At 36.1% G+C, this 17896-nt stretch overlaps 1 protein-coding gene across 1 annotated transcript; it reads left to right on the top strand.

The window, feature by feature from the left end:
- Window positions 1–4509: 4509 nt before the first annotated feature.
- LOC131857820 (receptor-like protein EIX2) lies at window positions 4510–7284 on the top strand. The gene has a single exon (XM_059210554.1). It carries the CDS (start codon window positions 4510–4512, stop codon window positions 7282–7284), a length of 2775 nt encoding a protein of 924 aa, XP_059066537.1.
- Window positions 7285–17896: the final 10612 nt, after the last annotated feature.

Below are 17896 nucleotides of genomic sequence, written 5' to 3'. Positions count from 1 at the left end.
GACTTAATTCCCTCATTTGGCAAGATAATATATACAAGAATAAGCGAAGATAAGGAAAAATTGGGTTAACATGTGGAAGGTCTCCATTATCGTCATCAAGCATTCAAGTGTCCAAGTCTTCAAGAATCCATCAAATCTTCTTCTTCATGTGTCTTCTTCATTCATCCATTGAAGTAACATTACAACATTCATTTGCAAGCATGTGTGTGTGTTACGGTTCTGTCATGTTACATGCCATTTCATGCAACACTTGTGCTTACATTCAAGAAACAAAGCAACCATCATCAACAAATTGCAGATCTACAAGGTATACATTTCCATTATTTACATTTAAGCATTTGCAATTACTTTCTTTCAAGGTTGAGTCCTCAACTGGGGTTTGACTAAGGCAAAATCCTATCCGCAACCCTTCGTCCCTTCTTTTTTGTGTGTAGGTTGCAGGTGCGCAACTGTAATTGCAGATTTAAGGTTCATTTTTTAGAGACGAAAAAACTCTTTTCGACGCACAGATTTTTTGGAGGACCGGGTGCAACTTCAACCCAGTCCCGTTGACTTTTCTCCAAATTTGTAGGGTAGATCTGTATCATTCGAAATATCTCAGATCCAAAGTTACAACGCGATCCAGAAACGATAGCTCCTTATTTCATCCATTTTATCTTCATTTTTTGCATAGTCAACAAGTCAACTCTTCTACTTACAAAAGAGGACAAATTACATTCCAACCCTTGCAATTCACTTAGTATTTAGATCCTTATTCACTCTAGGGTTTGGATCTAGTGAATTCAACCCCTCTTTTGAATGTAAAGTATCTCCCAAGTGAAAATCATCCTAGTGATTTCCTTTCTCTCTCCTAGGTCGAGAATCACTAGGGTTCAATTTTCCACTTTACAAATACCAAAGTGGCTTCAAGAAGAAGCCACAAATATTGGAGTGCAAACAAATTGCATGTCTGATGATGTAACCCTTTTCATGCAAACTCCCCCAAAAATTGATCCAGTAGAGGTGATCCATTACTTCACTAATGCAACCAATTAGGAGCAGCAAGATGGTGTTGATTGTGAACAAGAAATTCGCATAAGTGAAAAAAAACCTGTGCCATGCACCCAAGAGGATGGGCAACAAGTGCTAAGGAAAATCAACAGATTCTTGAGACTGCTAGTGCAGAGAATGAATCAATCTTCGTGGGAAGGTAGGAGAGGGGTGCTATGTCTTTGTAGGCAGTCATAGATCTTGACATCTGATAACTACATTAAAATGCTAAATGAGAAAGAGGTTGAAAGGAAAGGAAATGAGGAATTACAAGAATGAATGAAAGAACAAATTAAGTAGAGAAAGGCAGAACATGAAGTAGATGTGGTAGAAAGGGAGGCTATGACGGTGGAAAAAGCAACAAAAAGATTGCAGGAATCCCAAGAAAGGTTGATTAAAAAATAAGAGAAGTCAAAGAAAGATGAGCAAGCAAAGATTAAGAGGGAGAGGAAGGCAACTAAAAAGAAAGATAAACAACCAGAGAAAAGAAAATATATGATCACAACCGCGGATCCTGTACCCCACCAACACCCAGTTTTGATCGATATGTTGAACCTCTTGTCTCCAACTTTTGCAACTATTAGTAATATGCAAGTTGGGATTGCATCTAGATTCTCAGACATCATGCAACTTAATTCAGGTGCAAACTAGGCGTTGCTTGCTTATATGACAAGTTGCTTACAAGCCCCTCCAAACCAAGAAAACACCTATGCTGGCCTAGAGTCTTCTAGGCATGGATATGTGACACCTCCTCCATTTAATACCCATATGGATAATTGATCAAGTCTATGATCAATTATATTTTTTTAGCACTCTGAATATTGTGGTTTTAGTTTAGATGTAACCGTGATATGATTATAAAGTGACATAGTGCCATATTTTGTAATGTTTTCAGAACTTCGTTGTTGTTTTTCTGCTATCTATTGATCTAGATCTAATTGAGATATAAATTTCATATGATTTTTTTTCTAATGTCAACTAACTGTGTTGCTTGCAACTATATATATATATATATATATATATATATATATGACTATAAACCCTCAAATGGAGACAATAATAGTACACCTATTAAATTCAATGATACAAACAATGAAAATGAAACCCTCAACACCGTAGACAGCGATAATACTCTATTTTTCTGGCTTTCTGTGTAATTATTGTGGCATTATAAACAACTCGAGAGATGATTAAAATGAAATCGTCAACACCTTTTAAAGAAATGATGGAATCACAAACAATGGAGAGAATAACAGCACACCCATTAAATAAAATGATTACAAATTAAGAGTTTCAAAAAAAAGTAACAAATAATCAAATTTTTTGGCATTCTTTGTGAGGATTTCAGAAATATTATACTGTAAGAGAGCATTGAAATGAAACCCTAAACCACATACAAAGAAATCATCAATAGACAAAGCATAATCCAAGTACGAAAGAGCATAAACCGTCATTGGACATCCAATCTGCAAGGAGGAAGAGCGCGAGTGTTACCTTGCAAGAGGGAGAGTAGAAGGACTGGTGTTGTAGATGGTCAAGTGGAAAGAGAAATGGCGGAGAATAAAGTTTGCAGAGCAAACAATGAAAATGCCCCCAAAAATCTTCATTTCCCAAAGCTTTTAGGGCAACATAGTTGACGGTATTTCGTGCCAAGTAGGTCCATAACATGTATGCGGGAAGGCGGTTATGGGTGGTCAACAAATGTTTTGACCACCCATTTTAAACTTTATAATATTTAAAATATGTTTTAAACATATGCCTAAATTAATATATTTAGGTACATATTAATTTGTAAAAAGGTGAATATTATAATAGTTATAAGATATTTTATAAATATGTATTGGTCTTGTTGTGTGCGGTTATTGGCGCAATAGAGATCAAGTATCAGGGGGTTATTGGCGCAATAGAGATCAAGTATCGAGCAACACTTTGAAATGACCACTTTTTGACCTTTCTATGGATAAGACTCGTACAAATCAGATGAACGCGTTTGTATCAAAACATGTCACGTGATGATAGACACAAGAACAAACAAGGCCAGTCTTGACTGCAAACTTTACAGCTGTGTGTGAGTGACAGGTGACAAGTGAGAAGCAGGCCATGTGACACAGAAAGTGACAGACAGAGTCAGTCAATAGTATAAAATCGTGAGATTGAATAGGTAATGGGTGGAAGAGCTGAGGCGTGGAAACAACGTGGAAGGCTTCTATACAAGACCAATGACTTCTCATTTCCACCGAATTCTTTCTTTACATAGCGGTTTCTCCATGGAAACTTACAAGAGAGCCCTGAATACACGACAAGGTTTCTCCATCAGAAATCTTGTGGAATCTGCGTACCGTCGGAAACGTGAGTTGGAATTGACGTAGATTCCCTTCAAACGCGTAGAAAACAAAATCATACGGAATTAGCTTTACGCGCTTTCCCACTTCCTTCCTTATTCCTCTTTCCGTCATATTTACAAGATAAAAAAGAGAAGACAGTTATCACTCCACTTGTCAAAAATGAAAAGATAGGGTGTGGCCCCAGTCAAACGTCGGTGAAAAGATAGAAGTGGGACTAAAGAAAGCATGTGAAAGTGAAAGTTGTGGAAGAAAGCAAATAATGGGGTTACACGATTGCCTGCAAATTTCTCGCTTCTCATTTATTCTAAAATGAAGTGACTACCCACTACGCCTTATTCGCGTAAACCACGTGATGATGTGACCACCTAGAGTAAACAAATTAATTCATTAAAATATAGAAAAACCTTTCTCTTTTAAAATATGCGAAAAATTCGTCAAAGTGACCTGTGAAGTGACGATATGGTTTTCCTATTATTTTCTATCGGCGTGGAATTCAAAAAATAATTGTAAAATTTTAAAACTTTAAACTCATAAAGATTTCAAAAAATAATTGTAAAATTTTAAAACTTTAAACTCATAAAGATTTCAAAAAATAATTGTAAAATTCTGATAATCAATTTATTTGATTTAATAGTATCTAAATCACCTATATTTATGTTTAAATAAGATGTATCTACATGTTTTCCATCAATCTTTACATATTTGATAAAAGATATCAGTACGTGTGATTCTAATTCTACAACCCCTAACCCATCAAAAATATCAACTATGTGTTACTCCAAATCGACCCTTTAAATTATTATAGTTACTTTAGTTATACTTGCAACTACCAGCTAGAGTAAACAAATTAATTCATAAAAATATAGAAAAACCTTTCTCTTTTAAAATATGCGAAAAATTCGTCAAAATGACGTGTGAAGGGACGATATGGTTTTCCTATTATTTTCTGTCGGCGTGGAATAAGATATCCACACTTTTGTAGTGTTTGCAAGTCAAAGTCAGTTTAAAAGTTGCCGCGTTTTTATCAAGTCATGTGTTGCGAAAACACAAAATTTATCAAACCCAACATCTTTAAAGATTTAATGAATTATTCACTTATTTATATCTCACTAGGGGAAGAATTGTAAATTGCGCAATGTATCCACTTTCGTTCAAGATGACTGCGGGCTGTGGTTTTTTGTTGATATGGGTAATAATGCTTCATTCTCAATTCCCATTTTCAACAGGGTGTTTACAAGATGAAAGAAGTTACTTGCTGGATTTCAAGGCTGGGCTTAATTTGTCTTCAGGTCGGTTATCCTCTTGGCGGGGATTCAACTGTTGCGACTGGGAGGGTGTTGCCTGTGATTACTACACATCCCATGTCATTCGCCTTGATTTAAGTAGTTATCAGTTGACTGGTGAAGTTCGTACATCGCTGTCTAATCTGCAGCATCTACAGTACTTAGATCTCAGCTGGAATGACTTCTTGAAATGTAGTAAGTTTGATGTATGGGTAAGAAATCTAAGAAGCTTGGAGTTCTTGGATATGAGTAATGTGAACCTGAGCATGGCATCTGAGCACTGGGGTGATGCCCTTAGCGGTCTTCCCAATCTTACCCAGATTCATCTGTATTTCTGTGGGCTCTCAGGTAATATTCCAGATCTCTCAAACCTTACCCGTTTATCACATCTGGATATAGGTGAGAATTCATTCCCGGTTCAACTACCCTCTTGGTTTGAGAATGTGTCCGCATTGGTTTCACTTGATCTTAGCGGCTGTGGTATAAATGGTTTCATCCCTTCCAATTTCATGCCCCGTTCAAGAATGAGCAATCTTGCGCTTGGTTATAACCCCGACTTGAAAGGAAACCTTTCTTTCATGCTAAGCCATTCTTCCTTACTGGTCGTGCTGTCCTTTCCTGGTTGCAATTTAACGGGAGTGTTCCCCACTTCTATTGCAAATTTGTCAAAACTTACGAGGATGGATCTGGGGTACAACAATTTGGAGGGCAGTATACCATCCTCTTTTGGCAGCTTAACCTCCCTTAGATATCTGCACCTTAATGACAACCACTTAAGTGGTCAGATTCCTCCGTCTCTGTGTCAGCTTCCAACATTGAGCTCGCTCTATCTAGGCCATAACCAGCTGTCAGGAACAATTCCAGATTGCATTTCAAAGTTGTCAAGTTTAGAGACGTTGTCACTTCATTCCAGCGGATTAAGAGGGAACATTTCACTTCAACTATTTGAAAATCTAACCCGCCTTGAACAATTGGACCTTTCAGAAAATCAGTTTGCCATTGACATCTCTCCAAGCTGGGTTCCTCAGTTTGCCCACCTGTATGTTCTTGAATTGCAGTCTTGCAATATACAAGGCAACTTCCCTGCATTTTTGTCCCAGCAGTATCAATTGTACGGGCTAGATCTTTCAGATAACAACATTGTGGGAAATCTTCCTTCGTGGCTGTGGGATTTGCCTTATCTTCTTCTGCTCAATCTTTCAAATAACCAACTGGAAGGTTCTCTACCTCGCAAGATATCTCACAGTTTTTTAACAGTGGACTTGCATGGGAATAGATTATATGGCTCTCTTCCTGCTCTTGATTTGGCTTCATATGCATTAGATCTGTCAAATAATGGGTTTAATGGCTCTATTCCTACAACAATTGGGATATTTGACACTCTATCATTGTCAGGGAATAATTTGACTGGAGAAATTCCAAGTTCTATATGTAACAATTCACATTATTATCATTATACACTTTTGGACCTGTCAAAGAACAAGTTGACAGGTATGATTCCTTCAAATATTGGGCGGTGTTCTGGAATGGAAATTTTAAAATTGGCTCAAAATGTTTTGCAAGGGGAGATTCCGAAGGAGTTAGGAAATCTGCAGAGTCTTCGCACATTAAATCTCAATGGTAACAGGTTGCAAGGTATTATTCCACCATCTATTGCGAATTGCACAGATCTCCAAATATTTGATCTAGGAAATAACAATTTTGAAGGTAGCATTCCTGTTTGGATTGAAAAGTTGACAGATTTGAGAGTTCTTAGCTTGGCTTCTAATAAATTTGATGGTAGAATTCCGCCCCAGCTGTTCAGGTTGCAATATCTTCAAATTCTAGATTTACCTGATAATCAATTATCAGGAAATATACCTTCAGATGTAAGCAAGTTATGTGCTTTGGTCAATAATTCACAAAGTTTTCATTTACAATATTCTTCATATTATGCAGATTTTTCACTTGTTGTGGAGGGTTTAAGTTTGGACAGAGAGTATGGAATGAATTTTGCTGATGAAGTAACAGTTTGGATAAAAGGAAGGAGAACTCCATACTCTAAAATAATTGGACAAGACAAGTTCATAGATTTGTCACATAATAACTTGTCAGGAAATATTCCTTCAGAATTGGGGCTCTTGAGAGGATTAATTTCTCTCAACATATCAAAAAATAATCTAAGTGGGGTAATTCCAGAATCCTTGGGAGCCTTGACTTACTTGGAATCTTTGGATCTTTCAGAAAATAATTTGTCAGGAAAGATTCCTATTCAACTTTTAAATCTCACATTCCTTGCTGTGTTGAATCTTTCTAACAACATGTTGTCAGGGTTAATACCACAAGGGAAGCAGTTTTCAACCTTTGAGATTTCTTCCTTTCTAGGAAATCCTAATCTTCATGGACCTCCCCTTGAAAACAGGACACAGAGTCTTGGTTTTGGTAGACAACATAATTACAAAGAACTGAATAATACAACCACTGAAAGTGTATATGCAGATGTAATGGATCTATGGTGGGCAGTGGGAGTGGGGTTAAGTTACGGAGTGGGATTTGCTACTGTGATTGCAGTGTTGTGCTTCCACATGAAGTGGAGATACATATGCTTTTCTTTCATGGATAATTTTATCTATGACCTTTGTGAATAGTGAATCCTTGAAGCTATTTCACAAAAGATGCTCTGAGCTTTTATTTGGATTATTCCACATTTGGGTTGTCACTCATATTTATGTTTGTTTACTTGCATTGTCGTGTGTGCTATTTTTTCTTTTTCAAATGAGTAGTACTACAAAATGTACTCTTTTCTAAATGTATGGATTTTGTTCTTATTTTAAGCTTCCACAATTAATGATTAGAATTATAAAACAGGTTACAAAATTTTGAAAGTTGTTTCCTTTTATTTAAAAATTAAATGTAGTAATTGTGAAGAAAAATTGATCTATTAAAATGTCTATATAATATTATTTGTTTCTAGATGTTTCACTCATACAACACCTAATTTTCTCTCTCACATATAATAGTCAATGCTAAATACATATAAAATTTATTACATTGTTCTTTTTAACAATTTTCTTTTCTCTAATAAAATAAAAAATATACACATAACCATATTCTATATTTTTAAAGGTTGAGATTGGAAACTACAAAATTGCTTAGCTACTTCAACTGAGGCGATGTCTATGCAATCGACATAATGACAATAATAAAGAATAAATTGCACTTTTAATAAAAGAGCAAATGAATTATTTTATTCGCTGGATAGCCATTTTGCTTCAAATGATATGGCAAGTTTGATTTTTTGATGTCATTTTAGCGATATCAGTATATACAAATGGTAGAAAAGTAGTTTTTTTGGGATAGCGCCTAATTTTCTTCAAGTGCTTAGTCATTTTCAAACTTCAAATTGAGTGGTTATACAAGCATTGTTCTAACAAACTCGTACATGCTTTCCCACTTCCTTATTCTGTGAAAATTATAGCAAAAAGAGGAAATAAAGTTGTCACTCCACTTGTAAAAGTAGTTTGGTCAGCAATGAATAGTAAAAGATGTTTTAGTGTAGAGATGATAAGATAGGGTGTGGCCCCACTCAAACATGAGTGACAACATGTAGTGCTATCGTGAAAGTTCATCTTCATTTGCTTCTAAAACTATGCTAGCCACTTCAAACAAACTCATGTGAATGTACACATAAAAAGACCATTAGTGCATAAAAATATATATGAATTCAACATTAGATTATTCTAAACGTGAAGACAAATAGTGTAATTTGGTTTAGTGTCTACCATAGAGTATAGTCTAGCATGTAGAGTTAAAAATATTATGTGATCTAGAAAATGTATTCATGGTGTGATTTATGGAAGAGATTTTGAAAATTATGGATTTGGAACTCATGTTTATCACATGATGTATGCAACCATGTACCAATTTTAAATGATAATATGGATGGAATTGTCATTCAAAAGGATAACATGTATGGATTAACATGTAGACTAATATGGTGAAATGGAGACTTTCTATTGGCTTTCATGATAAATTAATGCATAAAATTTGTTTTCTATCTACCAAAATGATACATGTAGGTTTATAGCTATTATTTTGGTTTCTAGGTAGTAACGATGTACATTGTGGGATCCTTATGCAAAAAAGTACACTTTTCAAAGTGTTGCCTAATACATGCTTAAAGATGCCTCAATAACCATGCACTTAAAATCGCCAATATTTAGGTACAAATGCCCTAGTGTGCTATAGGTACCAATGAAAGTGCAAAAATGGGCCAATTATGGTCCAAAAAATCTGAAAAATGAGCGGCTATTGGTACATCTAAAATTTATTAATGAACTTTTAGTTATTTATTTTTTGGTTTTTAAAAGTTAATAATTGGAAGGTTGGGTGGACAAGGAGTGAACAGCTATTGAAACATGAATGATAACTAGTGGTCTTCCCCTACTACATAGAGGATAGTTTAAGATATTTATTTTAAACAAAATTAATATTTTGTCTTAAACATTTAAATTTATATTATTATTTTAATTATCTTAAATAATAAAATAAAACTATTTTTAATTGTATTAAATTAATAATTAAGACAAAAAGAAACATGCATCTTCCAATAGGCGGGAAGGGGCAGAGGAATGGCAGGAAGTGAATTTTCCTATTTGAGGGCTCCTTCAGAGAGCGGCAAGAATTGTTGCATAAGTATGTAGTTTGACTGCATTTCTATCAATCTGTAAGTGCCATTCTCATACTTAATAATCCTTTTGGATAAGCTATATTGTCTCAGCCTTTTTCTCCATCAATTAAAAGAGAGGATGGGGGCGGGGTTGATGCCCTTGTGGTCAATAATCTGGAATGTTGAATGTATGATTGGAATGGATAAGACTGGGAGGAGGTGGTGCTAACAGTGAGTCAACCGAGAATCACTGAGAGAGGCCAGTTTGTGAAGGAAGGGATAGTAATGTTGTATGTCTCGAGCATGCAATTAACCATCTAGTATGGTTTGTCTCTAAGCTCTGTAGTTTAACCTGTGTCTTGAAATTTATTGTTGAAATTGTTGTAATTTAACCTATCAATTTTATTTGTTTCATTTTTCCTCTTACAAGAATTGTGATTCCCTATGTAATATTGGAGGTTTGAATATATTTGTTTCATAGTTTGGGCGCGGGTACTAATTTTACCCTAACTATGACTCTGCAGAAAAATCTCTGTAAATCTTACGATTTTTTTTTCTTTTAAGTTTTGTTGGGTACTTTATTTATGTTTTGGGAATTTCTACCAATGGCTAGCATATAGAATCATTTAAGCATTGCCCCATCGGACATTTCCAGCATGGTCGTGCCTTTGGCTATACCTTGCAACCTTTGTTCACCACCAATAATTGAAGTTGGGTATTTAATAATATTATATGCTTTTTTAATTGATGCAAGAAGCCCTCTTGTCTACTACTGAAGCAAAAGAAAACACTCCCTCCTGCCTTAATTAGAAATATGGCCTTTAATGGCCTATATCACACTCAGTGCTACTCTTGGGCCTATGCTTGCTCAATTGAGGCCTCTCTATAAGTTACACTTCACAACCCCTTTTGTATTCACATGCTTAGCCTTTTTGTATAAGAGTTGTAGTCCCTTGTATTTCCTTGCTCTAATTTTCACGCTTTATATAGTTGTCAATGTCTAGTCATAACCTATGTTTGGTTTTCCCCAAAGGACTGATACTCTTCCCATTCCCCCATTCAATAGAATGTCTTTGTCTTTTTTTCATTCTCCTTATTTGAGCCTTGATCATTTGAAAGCTATAAGTTGATTATGACATGCCTCTTCACCTTACGTCAATGCCTTCATTCATGGCTAGTAATTGATAAGAAAAGTTTGAATGGTGGTCTTTAGAGTTAAACATTGGTCATTACAAACTCATATCTATTTTTGAAGTTCCCAGTTTAAGTGAAGTGTTGACAAAGGTTGCATATCCTATGATCATGACAAGTCATTTTAAATGGGTTCGATTGAACACCTTTAAATATTAATAAAAACGTACCTTCAATCGAACTCTCTTGACATGAATCGTACGAGAGTGTTTGATCAAACCACCAAGGATTGTTCAATCAAACACGCTTCACCAATTTTTTCCCCACTCGCATTTTTATTTCATGGATGAAAGTGTAACCCACAATTGTGAGATCACCCAGCCCATCTCTTAATAATGGGTTTTTTCTGGGTATTCCTCCTATTATATTTGAACATTTTAGACTTCTTATTTCCCCTAAAACACGATTCTCGATATCTATGATGAGTTGCAGCATGTAATCTCTAGTTTGGGTTTTTAGATTCAAGGGACCTCTCTCTACTATTCTATTATTGACCATGCATAGAACCAAATCCATTTGGGTAAAAAGATTGACTACCTTCCTAACCTTGACTTTGAAAAATGCTTTGTCTGAATCAATCGAAGGGTCCTCTGTTAACTAAAATATTATTAGAGAATGTTGAAACTTGTAGACCTTGATTCAAGATGTCCTTGAATATCAAATTAGACTTGGTTTACATTTTTTCTCTGATAGATGAAGACGTATTATACCCTCTTTGCATATCAAAAAATCTCCCACTCGAGCCTGTAGTGTCATAAATTGTATACCCTTGCTAGGGTGGTACAATTCCACACTTAATTTAGCACCCGCCTTAGTGTGTTTCCATCTTGCATTGTAATTTCCCTTTAAACATTAAATTAATTGATTTAATTAAATCTAAAGTCATATTTCATCACTCCTCACATCATAAAATTGGGCCCTTTACCCTAAGTGTGCCCCTTTTTATTTTATTCGGCTCTAATAAATCTGTAGTGTCGTAAATTGTACGCACTTGCTAGGGTGGTACAATTTCACACCTAGTTTAGCACCCGCCTTGGTGCATTTTACATTTTGCATTGCATCTCTCCTTTAGCACTTAATTAATCAAATTAATTAGGTCTAAGGTCCTATTTCATCGTCCTCCACATCATAAAGTTGGGCCCTTTCGTTAAAGTGTGCCCTTTTCATTTTATTTCTCCAATACATCATTCAATCAAAAAACCCTAATTAAGTCCTATTTTGAACTTGGGGGCTTGGTTTCGGGGGTGAAAACATCTCGAAATCACCTGTAACTTCGGGATTCTCTCTAAAATCATCATATCCGACGGCCCTAAAAATTTGGTGAAAAGTTGTCGGGACCGTGGCGCTCGGAGTGCACCTGGTCCCGGACATTTTTCCTGAAATTTTAGGAGCACAATCCAATCATAAAATAAATCTTAACCCCAAGAAATTGGCGGGAGATTCAATCTCTAGGTCGGCCAAAAGACGAAATTACGACCTAGGGTTTCATACATAAGAGCTCTCTTTCTTCATTTGAAAGGATCCGAATTTTGTTTTCAGGAACCTCATATGCAGCGAAAGAGTAGATTTTCGAAGACTTCAACAACATTCAACATCCATCTATCAAGCATTTTATCAATTTCATTCATCCATTTAGGGCTTGGAAGACATTGAAGAAGAATAGGAGATTACTGACTGAAGATTGGCTTGTACCCCTCCCTTGGGGTTGGGTATGATTTCATGTTGTTTTCATGTCTTTGCATAAGCTTCAATATATCACTTATTCATGCTTTAGATCACTTTGCATCTTGATTTAGAGCATTTACATTGTCATTTACAAGCAATTAGGGTTTACTTTCTAGGTTGCTCTAGTTTGCTTACTTGCATTTTAGGATCTTGCACACACACAAGGTCTGCACACACAATACTTTTTACAATACAACTTGGCTATTCGTGGGGGTGGAAATCACCGAAGCGGGGGTTTGACTAAGGCAAAACCCTATATAGCCGCCCACCATACCCTTTTCAGATATAAGTGCAGGTTTCGGGATTCGGACAACGCCGCAGGTTGCAGATCCGGGAAAAGCACGTCGAGACAGCACTCCACACCAAATTGCAGAGCAAAAGACCAAGATAGGGGCGTGGGGCGCCCTGGTCCTGCCAGGACAGGGGTGCTGGGCGCCCTGGTCCCTGGGACAGAGGCGCTGGGCGCCCTGGTCCTCCTGACAGACAACATTTCCGACAGTTTTCCAGAGTGCAAGACAGCAGTTTCAGGAGCAGTTTCCGGCACAGTATCAGGATGGTGGCGCCCGCGCCCCCGTCCCGAACATTTTCAATCAGATTTTGACTCCGGGTACGCATTGGCATTCCTTTTTTGTCCTTATGTTTATAGCTGTTCATTGTTTAATCTCAATTCTGCAATCTTGTTATTAGTTCATACATGCATTTTGGGATTGGGACTTGAACTTACATCATTTTATCCTTCAATTAAAACAAAGGAATAGGAATCCTAATAGGTAGCCCGTGGCTCTCTCTTTCACAAAAAGAAGTAGCCAATTGTGTGATACCTCTAGGCTCTTTCGTATTCCGTAATGTGTGTCAAAAGGTAGGATTAGGGCATGTTAACCTAGTCTCGCTTTTTCCCCTACACAAAATCATTTAATCATAAACCCTAATTATGTCCTATTTTGACCTTTAAGGCTTGATTTCGTATATCAAAACACCTCGAAATCAGCTATAACTTTGGGATTCTCTCTAATATCATTGTATCTAATAACCCTGGAAATTTGGTGAAAAGTTGTTGGGACCATGTTGAAAGTGCACATGAACCCTGACTTTTTTCCCAAAATTTTGAGAGCACAATTCTATGATATTATAATGCTTAACCATAAAAAATCGGTGGAAAATTCGAATCCTAAGTCAGCCTAAATATAAAATTAAGATCTAGGGTTTCATACATAAGAGTTCTCTTTCTTCATTTGAAAGAATTTGAGGATCGAATTCAAGGAGTTTTTGGCAAAGTGATTACAAGGAGCCTTCTATGTAGCAAAAGAGAAGCTTATGTGGGGTCTTCAACAATATTCAACAACATTAATCAAGAATTTATCAAGTATTCTCATTTTCATTTACATTTACATGCATTTAGGGTTTACTCTCAAGCATAGGGTAGCTCTAGTTTCTTATCTTTTTCATTTAGGATCTTGCATACACACAAGGTTCTATCACACACATTTTTAGTACATTATCGAATATTTGTGGAGGTGGAAATCACCAACATAGGGGTTTTACTGAGACAAAATCCTATATAGCCACCCAAACCCTTTCTTTTCAGTTGGAGGTGCAAAAACAGGTACCCTAGAAGACTTTTACCTCAGGAAAAGACGCAAGGACAAACTAGAAGTCTCACATTTTCCCTAATCAGTCTGGGATAGGGGCATGGGTCGTGGTGCCCTGATCCCCCTCAAAATCAATGAATTTTGGAAGTGTGCAGTCTCAGGACCTCAAAGTTGTAGTCTTTCAGTTAGAACCTCCCATCTGCAGAAATAGGACAGGGACATGACACCTTGGTCCTAGTTAGCTTGGCTCATTTTTTAGTATTGGGTACACATCTAAATTCCCCCCCCCCTTCTTTACTTTGAGTATCTTAGTTTTAGATTTGCAGGTTTGTGCAATTTTAGTTCATATATGCTTCATTATTCATCTCCTAGTGTAGTTGATCAATCAAACCCTAATTTTTCTCATCATTTGCAACAACAGGAATAGAAAACCTAAGAGTTAATCCTAGGCTCTATTTTTCTCACAAGAAGTAGCCAAAGTGAGCTATCTCCCTAGGCTCTTTCATATTCCCAATGCGTTGGCAAAAGTAGGATTAGGTCCTAGTCACCCGATCTCGCTTTTTCCCCCTACACATTTTGGTGAACCCGACGTGAATTTCAATCTTCTTTAATTTCAATTTATGTTCTCATATTTGAGTGTTTTCACTATTTAAAATTCAAATTTACATTTACAAGTTTCAATTCCTTGCAAATTTTAAAATTTTAGAGGTTAATTTTGCTAAAACCCTAATTTTTCAATTCAAAATTGAACTTGTGGATAGCTTAATTCGGATCATTACTTTCAGATCTGGTTTAGGAACTCATTTCACTCATAAATTTAATTTTCTAAGTCAAAATTTAGAGTGTGTTTGTTGGTTAAAATTGAACATTTCCTTCTATTATGCATATGTTATCATTTGAAAGAGGAAAATTGTTGTCATGATTCATTCATGTGATAATAGCTTAGCTTCTCTTGTTTCAATTTTTCCCTCTTAAAGAACATCCTCCCATGTATTACAACAATTTAGTGCCTAAAAGAGTTGTTATGAATCCCTTTAAAACTCTCCCATGCTCTAAGGATGAATATTTGAAGGGTGATCTTGACAACTCTCCTAAAATGTGCCCTTCCCATCTAGATATCTTAGAGGAAGAGGATGATATCATAAATACCTTTCTTAGTGTTACTTTACCTTCCCTACATGATGCCTCTCTAAGTGAAAAGGTATTTATGGACATTGACTTATCTTCTCCTAAAATTGTTCTTACCAATGGGGGCATGTTAGTGCAACAAGAGGTTATGAACATTTCTTCCAAGGATCTTCTTCCTACGCATGAATCTTTGGAGAAAGATTTTAATCTACCTCCTAAAGAGTACTCCCCTCATGAGGTTCATTTTGTGCAAGAAGATGCTATTGTCCCTACTTTTCCTAGTAATGGCATTTCCTCTTTTCACTTCCACAAAATTACAACTAGAGATGATACATTAATAAGAAATGCTTCTACTTGCCCCAAAGCTTGTATTACCCATAAAGATGCCTTGGTGAAAGAAGATGAAATAATAATCAATTTCCTTAATTCTCTCTCCCCTAAACATCCTATTGAACACATTTTGAGGCAAGAATATGATTCAAACACATGTAGTGATGCTCTCCCTCCTAAGGATGAAGAATTAATGAACAATGTTATCCCTTCTCCCAAAATTGGCAATAACAATAAGGACATATTTGTGCAAGATATTTCTAATAATTTTTTCAATGACCTCACTATTTGGGATGAACCATTAGAATAAGGTGTTGATTATTCTCTACCCCATGAGAAATCCCTAGCCAAAGAGGATGAAATCATGATTGATAACTCTCTTGATATAATCTCACCTTACATGAATCTCAATCATTCTCCCTCTAAAAACAAAGCATCTCCCTCTCCTCAACTCGATTCTACTCATAAGGATACCCTAGTTCAAGGTAAGATTGTTGACATCTCTTTCAAAGATCTCCCTCTTAAAGGTGAGACCTTAGAGAGTAATGTTGATCCTTCTCCTAGAGAGTTTATTCCCCATGTAGATCCTTTAATGATAGAGGATGATATGATTCTTCCTACTAATATCCTTCCTTCTAAAACATAAATGCCTACTTCTAGTTTGTCTCCTAAAATTGATCTTATCCATGATAATATTTTAGTGCAAGAAGAGACTATCAACAATTCTTCCAACAATATTATTCATTCTTCTTCTAAAATTCATAAGGACGCCTTTGATATTCCTAAACCATCTTCAATCAATTTGATACATGTGAATGAAACACCCAATAAACCCCTCTTTACAGTTCAAGGTGCTTGTCCTTCTCAAAATTCCCCACATAAGCCTATCTTAGTGGTTCAAGGTGGTTATGCTAATGCTTCTTTTTGCACTCCTAAGAAACCTATTATTACTATGCAAGGAGGTTATCCTACTAAGAGCCCTTATGAGTATGCTAAGAAAATTACTGGAGAGAGTTATCACGTGGTTTCTCATACCTACAACACAAAAAACAATAGGCAACCTAGTTCTCCTCTGGTTATCCCAACTTAACTTCCTCCCTCTCAACCTACTCTTCCACAAGCACCTCGTATATCAACTCTTAGCAAGGAATATGATCTCCTTGAACAACTTAAAGCTACTCCTACTAAGATTTCTATTTGGGATTTGGTTCAAACTTCACCTGCTTATCATGGGATGTTACAAGATGGTTTGAAAAACTTAGATGTCCCACCTGCAGTGACACCTAATAACATGGGTGCTTTGATTAATCCTACAAACAAACCCAAAGCTCAAATTGTGTTCACACAAGATGAGTTACCTTCTCATGAAATCCAACATCAATATGATCCTCTTATGATTATGGTTATTATCAATGATAGTGCTATAAGATGAACCCTTGTGGACAATGGATCTGACCTTAATGTTTATGGTGTGGACTTATTGGACAAGATTAAGGTGTATCGCTCTCTCATCGAACCTGCTTCTATTTCTATTTGAGGCTTTGATAATGTTGCTAAACAATGTCTAGGTGTCATAACCTTTCCTGTTAAGGTAGGTCCTATTATTTTACCTACACTTGTTCATGTCATGCTTGGTAATTTGAACTATAACCTTCTATTAGGGATACCTTGGATTCATAGTATGCAAGTTGTCCCCTCAACTTTGTATAGGCAAGTCCAGTTCATTTATAACAATAATACATGCACCTTGTTAGATGATACCAATCCTCAAGAACCATTAAAAATCTGGATCTTCTTGTTTGACTACTTCTCATTCTTCTAATCCTTATACTTCTTCAAATACATCTTTTTACTTTAATGATCTTGTTCCTTCTAGTACTCCTAATCCTTCTACTCAATCGGAATCTCCTCCCAAAGATATCTTTTCTCCCAAAGGAGTGCTCTCAAATGATGATTAGGGATTTCTAGACTTTAATCCTACTTTTGTAGGAGAGTATAGAGTATCTTCAAAAGGATCTAAGACTGAGAAGGAGAAATATAAGGAGGAACCTAAAGAGAAACCTACTTTGTCTAAAATACTAATTAACCACTTTGTGGCTTCTTCTAATTCAAACAATTCTTCAAATTCTTCTTCTAATTCATATAGCATTAAAGACCTATGAGGCATCACCATCTCTTTCTGATTTGGCCTCCCTTTATGGTCCTGGTTTTCACATTTTAGCTAAGAATGGTTTTGATGGCAATGGTTGTGGTGCAAATGAAAAAGGAATTAAAGTTCCTTTTAAACATAACACACATGAAGCTTCATTTGGACTTGGATATAATCCTTCTAAGCCCACCAAATTATCTAAAAGACCATCTCTCAATGTGAATGCTATATTTAGTAGTGATGATGATCTCACCTCAATTAAATCATCTTTAACTTCTTTCAACACTCATCCCTCTCATAAGGAAATCTTGGTGATGAACACATCTCTTAATGAATCTCCTCAAGATATTTCTAATCCCACTTGTGAGGCTTTATCTTCTACTCATTCTAAAATCCCTTCTTCTAGGAATAAGGCTCTAATAAATTACACTTACCCCTCTCCTAATATTTCTTGTGTACAAGAAAAGTATGACTTAGTG

The sequence above is a fragment of the Cryptomeria japonica genome, chromosome 8 (assembly GCF_030272615.1).
Source record: "Cryptomeria japonica chromosome 8, Sugi_1.0, whole genome shotgun sequence".
Classification (NCBI taxonomy): domain Eukaryota; kingdom Viridiplantae; phylum Streptophyta; class Pinopsida; order Cupressales; family Cupressaceae; genus Cryptomeria; species Cryptomeria japonica.
Note: the sequence above shows the minus strand (reverse complement) of the source record. Positions and strands in the feature narration are given on the sequence as shown.

Excerpts from the sequence above, each read along its gene's own strand:
- LOC131857820 (XM_059210554.1), top strand. The coding sequence starts at position 4,510 with ATGTATCCACTTTCGTTCAAGATGACTGCGGGCTGTGGTTTTTTGTTG.